Genomic DNA, 18735 nt, shown 5'->3' with positions numbered 1-18735 from the left:
AGACCAGGATCTGTGTATTACATTACTGCTGCTACTGAGAAATGGAACAAAACAATGGAAATAAAAGTTCTCTTGTGCAAGACTTCATTGTAATTGCTGATCAGAGCATGTGGTTGTTGGGAGCAATGCAGCAGGCTAATGGTTAACCTCTCCACCCAGCCCCAGTCCCAGCCCCAGGCTCACAGTGATCTGCACTGACAGCTGCCCCTCCCCAGCGTCTCTGGCGTCGACGGTGAACTCCACTGGCAGGCTGGCCGGGAGTCCCGAGGTCAGGCCAGGGCCGCTGGCCTTCACCTTGCTAGCATCGTGAGTGGGGAGCACCTTCACTCTGAAAGGACTGCAAGACGAGAGAGGGACAAGCAGGTTAGGAAGGCTCTGCACAGCTCTGGGAGTGTGAGAGTGTGTGCGTGAGTGTGCAGGGTTATGTGCCTGTCTGTATAAGGCAGGACTACTGTGTAGATGGAAATATATAGTGAAAAACTAAAAAAGGTTCAGGGCACTAATAGGGAGTATTTCTTTGACTGTGACCTTGTTAGAAAACTTGCGGTCCAACATGGTTCTGGATTCTGTGGTTCAGTCTGACTTCTTCCACAGGTTAGTTTTCCAGCAGAGTGTGTATCGACCCATCCCTACCTGCGGGGGACCTCTTCATCAGCGTACTTGACAGACACAGTGTACGGGCCCTCCAGGGAGGGAGTGTAGGCCACAGTGTGTGTCCCGTCCCCATTGTGAACCACCTCCACTGGCTCTGCCACTCCTGCAGACAAACACAGCAATCATCAGCCCTGAGGCACAGACACGCTCACACTGCCATCTCACAGGGCTTGTCACGAGAGGAAGGAAACGCACGCTGCTACAAACAAAATACTGCTACTGTGTCGTCAGCACCTGCTCTGGGGCTGGTCTGGGGCAGGTCTGGGGCAGGTCTGGGGCAGGTCTGGGGCAGGTCTGGGGCAGGTCTGGGGCTGGTCTGGCGCTGCTCTGGCGCTGCTCTGGGGCTGCTCTGGGGCAGTGTTAGTGTGGGATTAGGAGGCTTCACAGACATCACTGAAATATTTGGAACCCCAAAGTCAATTTTGGTCAAATGTGAAAAAAATATAAAACTTCTGAAGTGCAGTGCACCTCATTAAAGACATCAGGCAATGAAATGAGGTGGATTATGGGGGTGGGTAGGTGTAATGGGACTGAACACCATACAAGGCAGGATTTTGGTTTTGCTCTGTATCTATACAAGTTTCTCCTATAGTTAGTTGTTCCATAATGAATGCCTTGAAGATTCTGATGTCTATGAAGCATGTACTCTGTGTGCGTCTGTGGGTGTGTGTTTGGTATTATGGGGGTGATCAAACTGTAAGAAGGATTCAAGTGTAAAAACAAACAGAAACATTGCCTTCATTCATAACACAGGACAGGGCATGAATCAGAAGTGACAGACATCGAGCAGATTACCTGAATCTCACCCCAGGATAACGCTGGCTGTGCCATTAATGCTGAACATAAACAAATCTGCTGCTGCTGCTGACTGATTAGTTACACTGTACAGATCATCCCATTCTTCAAATCTGTTAACATTTTAGGGAGCTCCCAAGTGGTGCATCCGGTAAAGGCGCTCCGTGTGGAGTGCAGGATGCGTCCTATAGCCTGGAGGTCGCCGGTTCGAGTCCAGGCTATTCCACTGCCGACCAGAGCTGCGTTGTCCTCCGACGCTGTAGCTCTTGGTTGGCTGCATGGCGGGCCTGCAGAGTGAAAAGAAGCGGTCGGCTGACGGCACACGTTTCAGAGGACAAAAGTGTGCTCGTCTTCGCCGCTCCCGAGTCTGCGCTGGAATGAAAGTGAGGAAGGAGCTCTGTACCTCGAGATGGAGGGCACAGAGACACTGAGGGGTTTGGTGAAGTACTGAAGGAGCTCTATCCCAGCTCTCCCCCCCCCCCCCCCCCTACATACACACACGTACCTCGAGGGGCGAGCACAGAGACACTGAGGGGCGCAGACCCTGCCTTGCTGCAGTCCACAGTGAAGTGTTGAGGGATGTGAGCTCTCACTCCCGAGCCCAGGCCAGGTCCGCTGAGCTGCACCTTGCTGGGGTCAACCACGTCCTTCACAGGGACCTTGAAGGGGCTGCCTGCAGGGCGAAGCAGAGAGAGGGGGTCTGTTAGCTGGAATCACACACTTACTGACACACACAGCCACAGGGGCTTGGTCTCCTGTCCTTGTTTTCTTCCTGTGTTCCAGGTAAGCTTCATTGCATTAGGAATTCCAGTTCTATGCATTAGACAAACATAGCTTAACATATGTCACTGTGGGTGTGTGTGTGCTCTGAGGTGCATTAGTAGCCGTCAATACTTTGTATTTCTTGATGTATGAAATAATATATTCTGTTACCAGTAGTATTGGGCAGTGGCATTGTAAATGAAAATCAGTTCAATTACAGTAGTTTGAAGTGTAATAAGCAACTGAAAGCAGTGAATCGGTGTGTCAAGTAATCTGAGCACCACTTGATAACAGCTGATCCCAGACTTCATGTCAGTGTTTCATGTTGTCTGCTTGCCAGCACTCGACCCCAAACAATAGATCCACACATTTAGCCATGCGCTCTTAAGATTCCCCACGTCTTGGCTACATAGCGCTTTCTCATGCTCCGTCTCACTGTGCTTTCCTCAGGAATATCACAGTTTCAGACGCATTAGAATACATTACAAGGGCATGCTCGTGCTCAGAGGAATTCACTGGCCTCTATTAGAATACATTACAAGGACATGCTCGTGCTCAGAGGAATACCCTGGCCTCTATTAGAATACATTACAAGGGCATGCTCGTGCTCAGAAGAATTCACTGGCCTCTATGGTATGGAGTGTGACCTCTGTAAAAATGCAATGGAGAATGCCAGCATCTCACTCACCCGCTTTGCAGAGGTGATAGCAAGCAAATAAGCCGCTTTGAGCAATAAATATTTACGCTCAAATGAAAGCATGGTCTCTAATGGAGGCTTCATGAGTGCATTAAGCACCACGTTTAGCCCCCAGTGAGGAACAATGTCCTTCATAGGTGGCCAAAGCAACCAAGCCCCTTTCAAAAACTGCACTTTTGACATGGCAAGCTGAAAAATAGCTGCCAGATAAATCTTTAAATGTAGAGGGTGATTTCTCATCGTCAAACAGGTCCTGCAAAAATTGCAGTACAGCTGCCATGGGACAGGTCGTGGGGTCGTACTGGGAACGCCTGGAAGGTGCTTTGGCATTCTGCAGGCTGTCAATAACCCTGTTGGAAAGTCCCAGACAGCTGAAATGCAGCAGTTCAGGGGCCAGACCCAGAGCTGCAGGCTCGATGGGTCAGGATGCCATAAGTTCCCCCGCACCTGGCTGAGCAGGTCACGGTGCGTCAGAAGTCTCCACGGCTGGCTGCTCAGGAGCAGCATTAGGATTGAAAACCAGAGTCTCCTGGGCCAATAAGGGGCTACTAGGAGCACTTTGGTCCAGTCCTGCCTGATTTTCTCCATACAGCAGAAGCAGGGTGAGCGGTGGGAAGGTATATAACAGTTGCCTCGGCCACTGGTATGCCAAGGCATCTATCGTCAGTGGTTCCCTGCCTCCTATTATGGAGAACCAGAGGGGACAGTGGGTTGATTCCTGGGAGGCAAAGAGGTTCATCTCTGCTCTCCTGAATCTCCCAAATGAGGCTCACCATCTCGGGGTGAAGCCTCCACTCTGAGGCGCTGGGAACTCTCCTTGAGAGTAGGAGAGTAGTGATTGGAGGTTCTCGTGCGCCCAGAGCAAAAGCTTGCAATGTGAGATGTTGAACCGGCGACGCCCAGGCTATAGGGCGCATCCTGCATTCCACGCGGAGCGCCTTTACCGGATGCGTCACTCGGAAGGTTCAGGTTCAAGCCCTGAAAGAGGTTTTTTATTGAAGCATCTGACATTTTGTTAGCTAACAACTGAGCAATGACACTGTAGCTAGGTGCATTACCAACATATCTGATGACATTTCTAACTGTCTGATTGCTGCAATCAATTGAAGCCTGGCTTTAGCATTACATTAGATGAGTCAACTGCTAATTGTGAGATCGCTCAGCTATGTGTCTGGGTTCGATGGGTGGAATACAGCATGGTCTGTCATGAGGAAGTACTGGCGCTCGGGCATGCACAGGCAAACGAGAGGCCAGGATGTTTACACATCACTCAAAACAGACTGATTTGCACCTACTGCGACCCCTGGTCAGGTTTCAATGCTGCAAATGTGGTCCTTTAAAATTCATGAGAACCGCTGCTCTAGATCTATCCAAGACTGAAAATCAAAAGAGCACTCAAGAAATAGAACAGGACATTTCTAGCAGTAATACTGTAGAGCCTTGTTAGATTTCACAATGCAATTCTCCTGGAACACTATGTGTGTGGTCTTACCTGGAACATGGTAATGCTGTAATGAGCCTTGTTGGTTTATTAGATTCCAGGATGGGAATCTCCTGGAACACTATGTGTGTGGTCCTACCTGGAACATGCTGGCCTCCGTAGGTGATGTTCACATCGTACATGCCGGGGGTGTAGGGAGTATACTCCACACTGCAGCTGCCGTCCTTGTTGTCTTTGCAGGACATCTTGGACTCAGAGGGGCCCTCCACGGTGATCCCCAGCCCCCCGATACCAGCCCCCCTGCGGAGAGTGGAGAGTGAAGGTCCTGTCAAGACAAGCATGCAGCCCCCGAGCGCCAGGGACTGAACTAGGAACACTCTGGGCTTCCATTCTGCCCTGGGGAGGCTCTGCGACCCCCGAAACAGCAAAGAAACACTGACACTGGTAAACTTATTCAGACATCACTCGCAGGTCTTTGTACGGTCCCAGCAGACCACTCAATGTCTGCCAGGAGATCTGTGCCTCTTGGCATAGGATAGAATTTCACATGCTTGTAAAATGAAATGGGGCAAAATACTATGTGGTGCATTTCAAAAGGAAAACAGACTGGGCAGGCTGGGCAGTGACAGGGTACCTTGTGACGACGGTGAATTTGTTGGGTTTGTGGGTCAGCGCCTCCTGCAGCCCTGGCCCGTGAGCCTGCACACGCCGCGGGTCACACCCTTCTGCCACGCCAACCTGGAACGGGCTGCCTGGCACCGGCACGTCATCAAACATCACGGCAAGAGCGTGCACACCTGCAAAACACGCGCCAGGGGAGAAACACTAAGAAAGTGCCATCGGGTTCATCAACAAGGACATCTCTCTATATACCACTTCACATGCTACTTCATACAGATACGAACCTCCACATATTCACAGATCCTGAACCGGAATGTGTGGTTTAAAAAAACATGTTGTATGGTATACATTGGCTTTATAGTAGCTGTATTTTGCTACTAAACTATTGTGATTATACATTTGAAATAGAACCGATGCATGCACATAGAGAGGGTCCTCATACTCGCGTAATAAGTGCACAGTACCTGAGAGGTCACACATATTTAGAAAATCTTTATATTGGATTACAGCCAAACGCAAACGTTTCACTCTAGAATGCATGAATGAAGTATAAATAGCATGTCTGTAAAATTAATTCTACAGTACACCGGCAGAGTTTACACACCAGATTTATAGGAACTGGAACCTTTGAAAACATCAGGAAAAAAAGATGCTCCTTTGTGTCACTTCAAATTCTCCGGTCCTGAAGACGTTAAAAGGAACTGTATCACAGAGTGGAGCTTCATTAACACAGCGATCAATAACACAGGCTGTCCTGCATGGATTCACTGAACTGTATCACAGAGTGGAGCTTCATTAACAGAGCGATCAATAACACAGGCTGTCCTGCATGGATTCACTGAACTGTACACAGAGAGGAGCTTCATTAACAGAGCGATCAATAACACAGGTTGTCCTGCATGCATTCACTGAACTGTATCACAGAGAGGAGCCACAGCAATCAATAACATAGGCTGTCCTGCATGGATTCACTGAACTGTATCACAGAGAGGAGCTTCATTAACAGAGCGATCAATAACACAGGCTGTCCTGCATGGATTCACTGAACTGTATCACAGAGAGGAGCTTCATTAACACAGCGATCAATAACACAGGTTGTCCTGCATGCATTCACTGAACTGTATCACAGAGAGGAGCCACAGCAATCAATAACACAGGCTGTCCTGCATGGATTCACTGAACTGTATCACAGAGAGGAGCTTCATTAACAGAGCGATCAATAACACAGGCTGTCCTGCATGGATTCACTGAACTGTATCACAGAGAGGAGCTTCATTAACAGAGCGATCAATAACACAGGCTGTCCTGCATGGATTCACTGAACTGTATCACAGAGAGGAGCTTCATTAACAGAGCGATCAATAACACAGGCTGTCCTGCATGGATTCACTGAACTGTATCACAGAGAGGAGCTTCATTAACAGAGCGATCAATAACACAGGCTGTCCTGCATGGATTCCCTGACAGGACCCTGTTGGTAATGAAGCAGGAGCTTCCTCTGCAGCGTGATTACACAACCGGGATGAGTTAAAGAAGGAAGGCAGAGGAGCCCTCGAGACTCTGCATTGCAGACAGGTGCGCCCCCCTCTCCACAAACAATACTGCAACAAGCTGCAGCTGTGTTACATGCAATCCAAGAGCTTTCTTAGAAAGAGCCTCTCACCTGTACTGCTCTACAATGGAAACAGCAGGGAGCTGCACCCCAGCTTATTATGTGTGTGACAGCTTGCAGCACATTCCGGGGTTTTAATGGATGTTTGTATAAAAGCTTATGACTCTAACCTGTGAAAGACTTGGATTGATTTGAACATTTGTAAATAGTGGTGCAGGACTGAAACATGTCAGAACACATGTGTGCAGGGATAGCAACCCTCTATCCAGAACAAGAGGCCATTGGTTGTGCTGCTCACCGCTTTCGAATGGCGTGTACTCCGCAGCGTAGGTCCCGTCAGTCTGGTCTTTGATCACGCAGTCTGTCTGCGCCCCCGAGGGGTTTGTGATGCGGGTCTTAATGTGATCCCCTCCCACCTTCGTCAGGGAGCGAGCATCCACCGTGAAATCCGTGGTGGCTTCCCGGAAAACTCCTGAATCAAAGAAAAAGAAATGATTCCAAGAGGAGAACAATTACTCTCTGAACTCTTTATCTTTGGCCGTGCCAAGTCCAAGGAAGTTCTAACAAACTATCCCCAAGAAATAGCTTTTACCAGCAGCTTAGAATCACGTATAGATCTCAAGTATGTGTAAATGGTACAGAGAGTTTGGACCAGGTGTCATCACACTTTAATGATGGATTTTCTGAACACGAAGGTTAAAAGAATGCAAGTATTACAGACAGACAGACGTAGCAACAATATGTTGAATGACTTTCTGTAAGAAATATTCATTGGTTTTATCAAATTAGGGCAAGTGGATGCTAACATACAGCCTTCATTTGCCATCCAGAGTGCATGAATAAGTAAGTCTCAATTACCTGGGTTCTGCTACTCTCAAGAACTTGTGCTAATGAACAATCACACCCAGTTTCAACACAATGCTGTCGACATATCTAAAAATGCAGCACCAAGTCTTTATTTCTGCAATTGTATAGAGTATATTAGGCTGGTAAAAAAACATGTATTTTCCAAGTCAAATAATGCTAGTTTCTCCAAACCACGCACATTGTATTAAATTATTTATTCTATGCATCATCTTCAATATAATGCTGTTTTTAGGAATCACTGTCAGTCAAACCTCTTTAATATGACTCTTGTTAAAATCGCCCTGCGCTTCTTATCCCCACACTGAAGCGTCCGAGTTGGAATACAATGGGAGTCAATGAGGACACGCTCCTGATTAGATCTCTGTGCGAATGATCACACTCCAGTTAATATCACTCACACTTATCACTTATACAACTGATCTCCACCCCACGTAATATCACTTTGGGAAATAAAAGCATAAGATTCAAATGTTTCTACCTAAGCAAGCTGCTGTTCACTATTGAAATGTTCAGAATATAAACCCTGCAGCCTCACACAGCACACAGAACACTGCCATGCATGTGTATAGCTTTCTATTGTTCTGAGTTGTTACAATGTGTTGCACATATTCACTGTAAACACACTATTTTTTATCATTGAGCAATATTGTAATCAATGAAATCCCTAGATTTCTACGTGTTGTATCAATGCATACCTGTTTATCCCCATTTTAGCTGTCCCTTTGACTTGCTTTTAAAACAGTCTGACTGGAATTGAAACACACTGGCTTTCTTACAGCAGATCTGCCTATAAGAAAGTCCGCCTCTGCTGAGTTTCCTGAAAGCTGTAATAAAGTTGAACCCCTTCCCTCAGGTATAACAAGCCAGGCTATATAACAATGCACTACAAACACCTCCCCAAGCCAGGCTATATAACAATGCACTACAAACATCTCCCCAAGCCAGGCTATATAACAATGCACTACAAACACCTCCCCAAGCCAGGCTATATAACAATGCACTACAAACACCTCCCCAAGCCAGGCTATATAACAATGCACTACAAACACCTCCCCAAGCCAGGCTATATAACAATGCACTACAAACACCTCCCCAAGCCAGGCTATATAACAATGCACTACAAACACCTCCCCAAGCCAGGCTATATAACAATGTAAGTGTGACACGCAGGTACAATTCTGGAGATGGACAGAAGTAGCATCAATGTAGTAATACTCGATATTTCATGATTCACAAATGAGATGAATTCACCGTTAGACCATAATTTCAGTAACGTGAACATATACACTGTATAGGGTCCTTCACCAATTCATTGTTTTCTGCTTTCTGATGTGTAAGATAGCTAAATAAAGAGCAAGCACTGTACTCAAATTCTCAAATGTTTTCACTAGAAGCCTTTCTCATGTCTTGAAACAGACTCTTCTAGTGGAAATAATTGTACACGTGTTCTTTTAGTAGCTAATACTACATGTTCAAACACTGTATAGTTCTGGATGAATCATATGGATTTATAATATGGGGAAGATCCTGGCACAGTCCTGAAACATGCTTGAGAAAGCGAAGCAGCGTGTCCTACCTTCTCCCTTCACCCCGGGGCCGTACACCTTGACCTTGCTGGTGTCGACAGCAGGATCCACCTGCACCCTGGCTGGGAACGTGGGCACGGCCTGGCCCCCGTAGCGGAGCAGCAGCGTGTACATGCCTGCGTGGAGCGGGGTGTAGGTGGCTGTGTACGTCCCGTTGCCGTGGTCCTCCATGTGGGGCTCAGCCTTGGCCCCCGAGTCCGACACTGCCTCCAGAGCCAGCTCCCCCGGCCCTGCCCTGGAACAGTCGACCCTGAGCAGCCCCGCCTCTCCCACTTTCCCCCGCTGCAGCCCCGGACCCGACGCCACCACCTTGGCCGGGTCGAAGGGCAGAGTCACGTCAGCACTGAAGGGTGAGCCAGGGATGTGCACCTCCTGGAACAGGATGTTGACAAGGTACTCCCCCTGCTCCGTGGGCAGGTAGGACACCGAGCAGGTCCCGTCCCCGTTGTCCGAGCACTCGATCTTGGCCTCGCAGGGCCCTTCCACGGTCAGCCCCAGGCCCCCCGTCCCAGCCCCCTTCGTGTCGATCATGAACTCAGCCGGGCTCCCAACCAAACCCCCCTGTAGACCCGGCCCGTAGGCTTTAACCTGGAGGACAAGCAAGCAGAGGAAGCGGCTTTACTGGGCCTGCGAGGAGACAGCACAGTGCATTACAGCACCCCTGTACCGGGGATACACTGCAGCACAGTGCATTACAGCACCTCTGTACCGGGGACACACTACAGCACAGTGCATTACAGCACCCCTGTACCAGGGACACACTACAGCACAGTGCATTACAGCACCTCTGTACCAGGGACACACTGCAACACAGTGCATTACAGCACCCCTGGACCATTGCATGCATCATGATAAACGATATCGTACCAACATGCACATCATGATACGTATCGTAGTGTGACACTACAAGAGCGTTACACCCCAAGTAAAGAAGCAGGTTACCTTGGAAGGGTCTGGGGGTAAAGTGGCTTCCACGAGGAAGGGGCTCCCAGGAATAGGGCTCCCGTCGTAGCTGAGGTCCAGTGAGTAGAAGCCCTCCTCCTTGGGGATGTACTTGACCAGGCTGCTGTCCTTGCCAGGCTGGGGCTCCACCACGCAGGGCACGGCCTTGTTCGCCGGGCTGGTGATCACAGCCTCCAGCCTGCCCTGCCCTCCTGCCCCCTTCGTGCTCACGGAAAACTCCTGGTCCTTGCCAACCTCCACACCTGGGTGAGCGAGAGAGGGCCAGGTTAGAGGCAGACAGCTTCCCATGAGAGCAGCCTTCAAAAGCCGCTCCAATGTTATCACAGGACCCATGTGGAAGCAAGTGCATAATGAGGGTTCTGTTGCGGTATTCCCCAAGTCTAGTAAACACTCCACAGTGCTACATTTAGAAATGTAAAAGACTGCGGACTCTCGCAGCTCCAGGTGAATCTCTGCAGGTACTCACGACTCTCCAGGTTGTTCACTGTCACTCTGCTCAGGTCCAGCGGTGCAGCCACGCCCACACTGAACGGGCTCCTGGGAATGGGATCCCCCCCGTACATCACCACCACTCCCAGACTGCCCTGCAGGAGGAACCAGGCGTGAGAAACTGGGTTCACTGCAGCCTCGCGCATGAGAAACACATCACACCACTCACACTGCTTTCACTGAGAAACACATCACACCACTCACACTGCTTTCACTGAGAAACACATCACACCATTCACACCACTCACACTGAGAAACACATCACACCACTCACACTGAGAAACACATCACATCACTCACACTGCTTTCACCACACTGGTGAGCTGAAGTCAGGATAGCACTGTGAAATTCTGCTGTCAAGATCCTTGTCCACCACGCTCCTGTGCTGTAAGTGTTATTGAATTAACTACATGTACTGCCAAAGCTGTTCCACACAGGCACAGCACTTACTTATTGTTTTGAATGTATAATCCTGAAAATGTCTGCAAATCACATGCAAATCCCCCAAGTATATAAATCACACATTATAAAGTGTTGTGAACCTAAAAAGGTTTCTCCTGTGAACAGAAATAGTGCGCTCAATACCTTTTAGCACCAATTAGAATCTCAGCAATTAGTGTATTCAATAAGTGCTGAAGATATACAGCAGCACAGCAACAATTAGACAGACAGACAGAATAAATACATTCACAGTATATTGAATAGCATGTAACGACTGTCCATTAGCAGACCAAAAATGACCATCTAGAATGATGAGTGATTGTTATGTTCTTCGAGCCTGTGCTAATGAATGCCCACTGTTACTTGTCACAATTGAAGCCTTGTAGTTGTGCTGAATCTAAAGATGTCAGTGTGCAGGTACAGAGGCTCTGGTGTGAGCTTACCTGCTGCACGGGGGTATATTTGACAGTGTGGGAGTAGTCGTAGTTGTCGATGATCTCAAAGTCCCGGACCGCCTCTCCCTTCAGCGGTGCACTGAACTGCACATCCAGAGGAGCCTTCCCTGCCCCCTTGGTGAACACAGTGAAGTGAGTCGGCTTCTCACTCTCCACTCCTGCAGGAAACACAGAGAGCTGTCCATGCAGTCAGCTGTACTTAACTCTCAATCAAAACCCACGGGAAATAAAGATGGTAGACAAACGCTTCAGCTTGTGTCCGGTTCCATGATGAAACGCTTGTCAGCTAAGAAATTCATACCTGAGCCTTGTGCTCCCTGCCGCTCGCCCACAGAGCACAAAGAAAAAGCTGAGAGCAAACGCTTTGATCAAATCTACTCCAACGAAACAGGACATTTCTTTCAGTGTGCACTGAGTCTGTTCATTGAAAAAGACACTTGTTGAAATGTATCTTAATGTAGCTTTCATTTTCTAACACACTGGTGTCAGTGCAGCATTTTCAAAGACATAGAATACAATATAAAGAAACATGTGCAGAAACCGTATAACCATTTCAGAACTGACTTCAATCAAACCTAACAGAATAATCCCAGGGAATCTTATTCAGCATGTATTGCCATCATTTTGCAGGGGTCACGTTGTCCATATGAAACACACCCATTATGGTAAACTTGTCTAGATCCCTACATTCACACTTCAAGAGGAAAGATTGATAAATGCAAAGACATGGAAAGCAGGTGATGTGAAGTTACAAAGGGTGTAGAGAACAGATCAAGCCTTTGCATGGTGCATCAGTTACTGCAAATTCTTTTTAGCATGATCACAATAACCTTGAAGGAGCAGGTGCAGTGGGAGCAGTCTCATCAGACTTCTTTATGCCAGGACCTTCGGCTCGCACTTTAAACCCTACTGTAAGAGCAGGTGCAGTGGGGGCAGACACAGGGCAGTCTCACCTGACTTGTTTAACCCAGGACCTTCGGCTCGCACTTTGCTGGCATCGTGGGACGGCTCCACCTTCACTCGGAACGGGCTGATGGGAATTTCCTGAAGAAAAAGACACAAGAGATCGAGTCTCGGCAACTATGGCACAGAATATAAAGTGTTAGCTTTACTCCAAACCGTTTCCAACATGACTCTTCCTGTGTGGTTATGAGCACAGTAACAATACACTGCTTGACTGGGAAAGCCCCTATACTTGGCCCCTGTGGCAGGGCAGTGGGTGTTTTGAATCCTGACAGAGAGGGGCAGGGATGAAGTCCCTCATTTCAGTGGATTTGTAGGATCCGTAGTAACATGCATGTTTACAAGCAGATCTCTAAACCATCTGGATTGCACTAAACACTGTTCTTTCTTCTTCAAACAATAGCACTTCATTAAAGGCTGCAGGAAACTCTTTGAATGGGATGCCAGTGGCTCACTGCAGAACCCAAGGGCACTGAGGCTGACCTGGCCTGTGAAGAGCACTTTGAGGGTGTATCGCCCGGCCGCGGGAGGGGTGTACTTCACAGTGATGGTGTCGTTCACGTTGGGGATGATGTCGAAGTCAATGTCCTCCTCGCTCTCACTGATCACATGAGCGTCACACTTGATTCCAATGCTGACATCTCCTAAGGAGCAGAGGCAACAGAAACACACTTACAGCAGCAGAGCCCAGGAGCCTGGCTATGGACCCCAGGAGAGAATCCATAGGGGGTGTTCAGTCACCTGCATTTACTAATACAGTGTTTCATCGATACATGTTTAATATTGCATGTTCTTTATGATCCACTGTTACTGTTACTACTCAGATCAGTATTTAACAGATGGACTCCCTATCCCAGCAAAAACAGCTTCGGAAATCAGTGAGAATAGAAAGGAAAGTTCTACTGAGCCAGTTTATTTAGTTTGTTTGTTTGCTTTTCTCAAGGGGCTATTTCATGAAAATGTTACAGAGGATCATCAACTCATTAATACTGACACGCTGGATCATCAACTCATTAACACTGACATGCTGGATCATCAACTCATTAACACTGACGTGCTGGATCATCAACTCATTAACACTGACACGCTGGATCATCAACTCATTAACACTGACATGCCCTGGATCATCAACTCATTAATACTGACACGCTGGATCATCAACTCATTAACACTGACACGCTGGATCATCAACTCATTAACACTGACATGCTGGATCATCAACTCATTAACACTGACACGCTGGATCATCAACTCATTAACACTGACATGCCCTGGATCATCAACTCATTAACACTGACATGCCCTGGATTATCAACTCATTAATACTGACATGCTGGATCATCAACTCATTAATACTGACACGCCCTGGATCATCAACTCATTAATACTGACATGCTGGATCATCAACTCATTAATACTGACACGCCCTGGATCATCAACTCATTAATACTGACACGCCCTGGATCATGAACTCATTAACACTGACACGCCCTGGATCATCAACTCATTAATACTGACACGCCCTGGATCATCAACTCATTAACACTGACACGCCCTGGATCATCAACTCATTAATACTGACATGCCCTGGATCATCAACTCATTAATACTGACACGCCCTGGATCATGAACTCATTAACACTGACACGCCCTGGATCATCAACTCATTAATACTGACACGCCCTGGATCATCAACTCATTAACACTGACACGCCCTGGGTCATCAACTCATTAATACTGACATGCTGGATCATCAACTCATTAATACTGACATGCCCTGGATCATCAACTCATTAACACTGACACGCTGGATCATCAACTCATTAACACTGACATGATCTGGATCATCAACTCATTAATACTGACACGCCCTGGATCATCAACTCATTAATACTGACACGCCCTGGATCATCAACTCATTAATACTGACACGCTGGATCATCAACTCATTAATACTGACACACCCTGGATCATCAACTCATTAACACTGACACGCCCTGGATCATCAACTCATTAATACTGACATGCCCTGGATCATCAACTCATTAATACTGACACGCTGGATCATCAACTCATTAATACTGACACACCCTGGATCATCAACTCATTAACACTGACACGCCCTGGATCATCAACTCATTAATACTGACATGCCCTGGATCATCAACTCATTAATACTGACACGCTGGATCATCAACTCATTAATACTGACACGCCCTGGATCATCAACTCATTAACACTGACACGCCCTGGATCATCAACTCATTAATACTGACATGCCCTGGATTATCAACTCATTAATACTGACACGCCCTGGATCATCAACTCATTAATACTGACATGCCCTGGATTATCAACTCATTAATACTGACACGCTGGATCATCAACTCATTAATACTGACACGCCCTGGATTATCAACTCATTAATACTGACATGCCCTGGATTATCAACTCATTAATACTGACATGCCCTGGATTATCTAATGAACAATGGTCTGTGTGTTATTAGGATACTAGTAAAAGTGGGGGTGAACTATGCATCAACAACTGCTGCTGCAGAGTCACTTCCAATAGGAGCTCTGTTTTACGTCTCATCCGAAGGACAGAGCACATGGATGTTAAGCAATTTGCTCAGGGTCACACACAGTGAGTCAGTGGCCGAGCCGAGATTTGAACTGGGAACCTCCTGGTATTAAGTCCCTTTCTTTAACCACTGGACCACTAACAGGCAACTTTCAAGGACAAGATTCCTCCAAAGACATCTAAACAAATGTGCTACAATTATAGCAGGGCTGCAGCTTCACTGGTTTCATCTCTTGTTCAATAGCTGCTCACACAGCTGTAATCTGTTCAACCAATGGGGTTAGCACAGATGGCTGTGCTGCAGCAGCGTTACAGTCCTGAGGAAGAAGAAGTGTGTTTCAAGCAGGGACTGGTCCCCCCGCAGTTTCCAGGAAGCTGTATTACACAGCACTCCTCTTACCTTCCCCAGCCTCCGTGCAGTCCACGGTGAAGTGTGTGGGTTCGTTGGCTTTCAGACCCGAGCGCTCCACTCCTGGCCCGAACACCTTCACTCTCTGGGGGTGGCTGCCCTTCCCAACGCTGACCTGAAAGCACACAGACCTGCTCAAACACAGCCTCACTGGGCATGGAGAACAAACAGGGATTCTTAAGGGCCTTTACTTTCAGCTTCTAGAGGTCTGGCTCACTGAAACACAAACTCATATTCAAAACTAAGAATCCTTAGCTTTTCAAAAGCAACTTTAGGTGGAATGCTACTTGATGTATAACCACATAACAAACATGTTTAACCCTTTGCGGTCCTATGTCAGACCAGGTCCGACATTACAATTTTCCCTTTCTGGACGTAAAACACAGGTCTCTAGTCGTTTTTTCTCCGGAAAAAGCCGAGAAAACCACTCAATGGCCGAGTGAGACCGATAGGAGCCGAGAGAAGCCGAAAAAAATAAAAAGGGTCATATTTGCGCAACACACATAGCCCCGGCACCACAGAGATAACACGGCCATAAACAAACAAGATAGCTGCTTCTGCATCCAGCACTCAAAGAATATAATGGACATTTGCAGAGCTTTTTGAGATGTTATAGTAATAAAATAATGACTTGGATAGCATTATTGAGGAGTTTGGTGATAAAACGAGTGATCAGGAGATGATTTATCAGTATGCATGACTATGAAGAGGTATGTGAAAAATACAGCGAACAAGGGGTGGGGCGGGGCTGGAGATAGAGTACCGAGTGTCCTGTTGATATGCAGTGCCTTTTAAACCTGTTTTACTGTGAAAAGAAATACTTTTAAACAGCAAGTCTAAAATAAACTGCGCGTGTGAAAATAAATTGGACCTGACGCGCCTGAGACGCGCTGAATAAATGGACCGCTAAGGGTTAAATACTTTATTACAGCCCAAGACCAGTATGTGTGCTACCCTTACTGCCTTCAGCAGCAATGCAGACAGGGGCTGTCGCTGTGGTCTGCTAATGGTTCTCCTGTGATATTGCAGGGAAGTGTGCTCACCCTGAAGGGGCTGTTAGGCACGCTGCCCTCCCCCCACGCCACAGCCAGGGTGTGTTTGATGGCTTTGGTGGGCGTGTACGAGCAGGCGTAGGTCCCGTCTCCATTGTTCTTCACCTGGACAGGAACCGGGATCCCCTCCAAGTCCTGGAGAGACAACATGACAACAAACCCGTCAGTCCTGCTCTGAAGAGCCCTGCCTGCCTGCCCTTTCTCTCACAAGCACACACTGACCAGGATGCCAGATTGTGGCGGGGGCTGGTTGAATTCACAGCAATTCACTTGTGAGCCGAGCAGTCACACTGGAATCCAGGCCCCGCTGATGATGTTCAAAGTGAACGCTCACTAAGAGCTGCATGTTTCTCATACCTGTGCGTAGATCTTCAGCACTGCTTTTCCAGCCTCCTTGGCATCAACAGTGAACTCCCCAGGTTGGTTCACAATGCAGCCGCTCTTCTCCAGGCCGGGACCGTAAGCGCTCACCTGAAACACAGAGACAGAGAGCCGGATAGTCAGCAGGGAAGCCAAGACTCTGAGAAGCCCAGCTGGATCTTACTGTGTGTTTAACTGAAGCAGGAACAAAAACTGGATTGGCAAGAGGCGGGGTGGTAATGGGGTTATGATGATAATGAACTGCTTCAGGGTCTACATGGGGTTAACTGATTCAGTAAAAACAACTTAGAACAAAGTTTGAAGACCAGCTTTGCCCACCTTTTCCTAACCCCGTACCCACATTCTCTCTTATTTACCATCTAGCAAGAATGTATTTTGTTTACTTCCCTTCTCTATTCCCTGGAGCCCACACTGAGACCCTGGGACCTGGTGCTGCCCTTACCTTGTCTGGGTTGCAGGTGGCGCTGGCAGGCTTGATGAGTGCCATGAAGGGGCTGTCCTCGATGTCCTCGTCATCACACATGACGTGCACGGCATACTCCCCCACCTCCGTGGGCCAGTAGCTCACGTTGCAAGAGCCGTCATTCTGATCATCACACTCGATCTTCGCCTGTGACGGGCCCTCAATAGCAAACCCTGAGGAGCCACACACACACACACACACACACACACACAAGGGACACGTTACACACCGGGGGGGCCACAGGGAACTGGTACAGCACATGAAGTCACGAACACCACGACGGGCCGCTCCATGACATTCAGAATCTCGAGAGCAATTGGGATTGTTCTATTTCTGCTGATGCTATTCTGTTGCAATTTTATCAGCTGTCATTTGTTTGTAACGGAGTCAGAGTTTGAAATAAGATGCAGATCTAAAACAAGAATTGTATTTCCATTAGGGGTTCAGCAGGGCACTTTCACGAAAGCATGTGCAATGTCATTATTAATATGCACGGCTAGTCTAGTGTTCTCAATGAAATTAGGAAATTGGTAACTTTTGGTATCGTGTTTGGAGTCTAACCTAGAGACTGCAGCTTAGTTTCACGTTAGTAATGGTTCATACAGCCTGAATATTTCAGTGCTGGAATGAGGTTTGTTTTCAGTTGTGTTGCTACACGGATAATGCTGCTAAATTTACATTTATATACATCCTGCAAAACCTCTTGTTTGCTTTTTGACAGTAAAATCCATTATTTTAGGATGAGACATAAATCTTTTGGCCAGAGCTGTATGTTGAGAATAGAACCAAATTACAGCTGAAGGTAGCCAGTCAGTAATAATGTATTGATGAGCACGGCTTTACTAATTGTGGTGTTCTGACAGCAGTATTCATTAGCAGGGCACAGTGTGTGAGGCACTGAGACACAGGGAGCTGTATATCTGAGCAGGGCACAGTGTGTGAGGCGCCGAGACACAGGGAGCTGTATATCTGAGCAGGGCACAGTGTGTGAGGCACTGAGACACAGGGAGCTGTATATCTGAGCAGGGCACAGTGTGTGAGGCACTGAGACACAGGGAGCTGTATATCAGAGCAGGGCACAGTGTGTGAGGAGCTGAGACACAGGGAGCTGTATATCTGAGCAGGGCACAGTGTGTGAGGCGCTGAGATACAGGGAGCTGTATATCAGAGCAGGGCACAGTGTGTGAGGCGCTGAGACACAGGGAGCTGTATATCTGAGCAGGGCACAGTGTGTGAGGCACTGAGACACAGGGAGCTGTATCAGAGCAGGGCACAGTGTGTGAGGCACTGAGATACAGGGAGCTGTATATCAGAGCAGGGCACAGTGTGGGAGGCACTGTGATACAGGGAGCTGTATATCAGAGCAGGGCACAGTGTGGGAGGCACTGAGATACAGGGAGCTGTATATCAGAGCAGGGCACAGTGTGTGAGGCGCTGAGACACAGGGAGCTGTATATCTGAGCAGGGCACAGTGTGTGAGGCGCTGAGATACAGGGAGCTG

The 18735-nt window shown here is 47.8% G+C and overlaps 1 protein-coding gene across 6 annotated transcripts in view; it reads right to left on the bottom strand.

Annotated features, from left to right (window-relative positions):
• Positions 1-18735, bottom strand: part of LOC117411756 (filamin-B) — a 142023-nt gene that overhangs the window by 44624 nt on the left and 78664 nt on the right. For all 6 annotated transcript variants that reach the window (XM_058988936.1, XM_058988931.1, XM_058988933.1 and 3 more), the window contains 16 exons: positions 17214-17407; positions 16748-16861; positions 16382-16525; positions 15330-15453; positions 12830-12990; positions 12337-12427; positions 11372-11541; positions 10465-10582; positions 9978-10240; positions 9026-9623; positions 6881-7054; positions 4984-5146; positions 4489-4649; positions 1955-2122; positions 634-757; positions 184-337 (listed from right to left, as the gene is read on the bottom strand). In XM_058988936.1, the coding sequence (XP_058844919.1) occupies positions 184-337; positions 634-757; positions 1955-2122; positions 4489-4649; positions 4984-5146; positions 6881-7054; positions 9026-9623; positions 9978-10240; positions 10465-10582; positions 11372-11541; positions 12337-12427; positions 12830-12990; positions 15330-15453; positions 16382-16525; positions 16748-16861; positions 17214-17407 (2921 nt within the window). The remainder of the gene's footprint in view (positions 1-183; positions 338-633; positions 758-1954; positions 2123-4488; positions 4650-4983; positions 5147-6880; positions 7055-9025; positions 9624-9977; positions 10241-10464; positions 10583-11371; positions 11542-12336; positions 12428-12829; positions 12991-15329; positions 15454-16381; positions 16526-16747; positions 16862-17213; positions 17408-18735) is intronic.

This window comes from Acipenser ruthenus, chromosome 16 (genome assembly GCF_902713425.1).
Source record: "Acipenser ruthenus chromosome 16, fAciRut3.2 maternal haplotype, whole genome shotgun sequence".
In the NCBI taxonomy this organism is placed as follows: domain Eukaryota; kingdom Metazoa; phylum Chordata; class Actinopteri; order Acipenseriformes; family Acipenseridae; genus Acipenser; species Acipenser ruthenus.
This window is presented reverse-complemented; position numbering and strand designations above follow the sequence as displayed.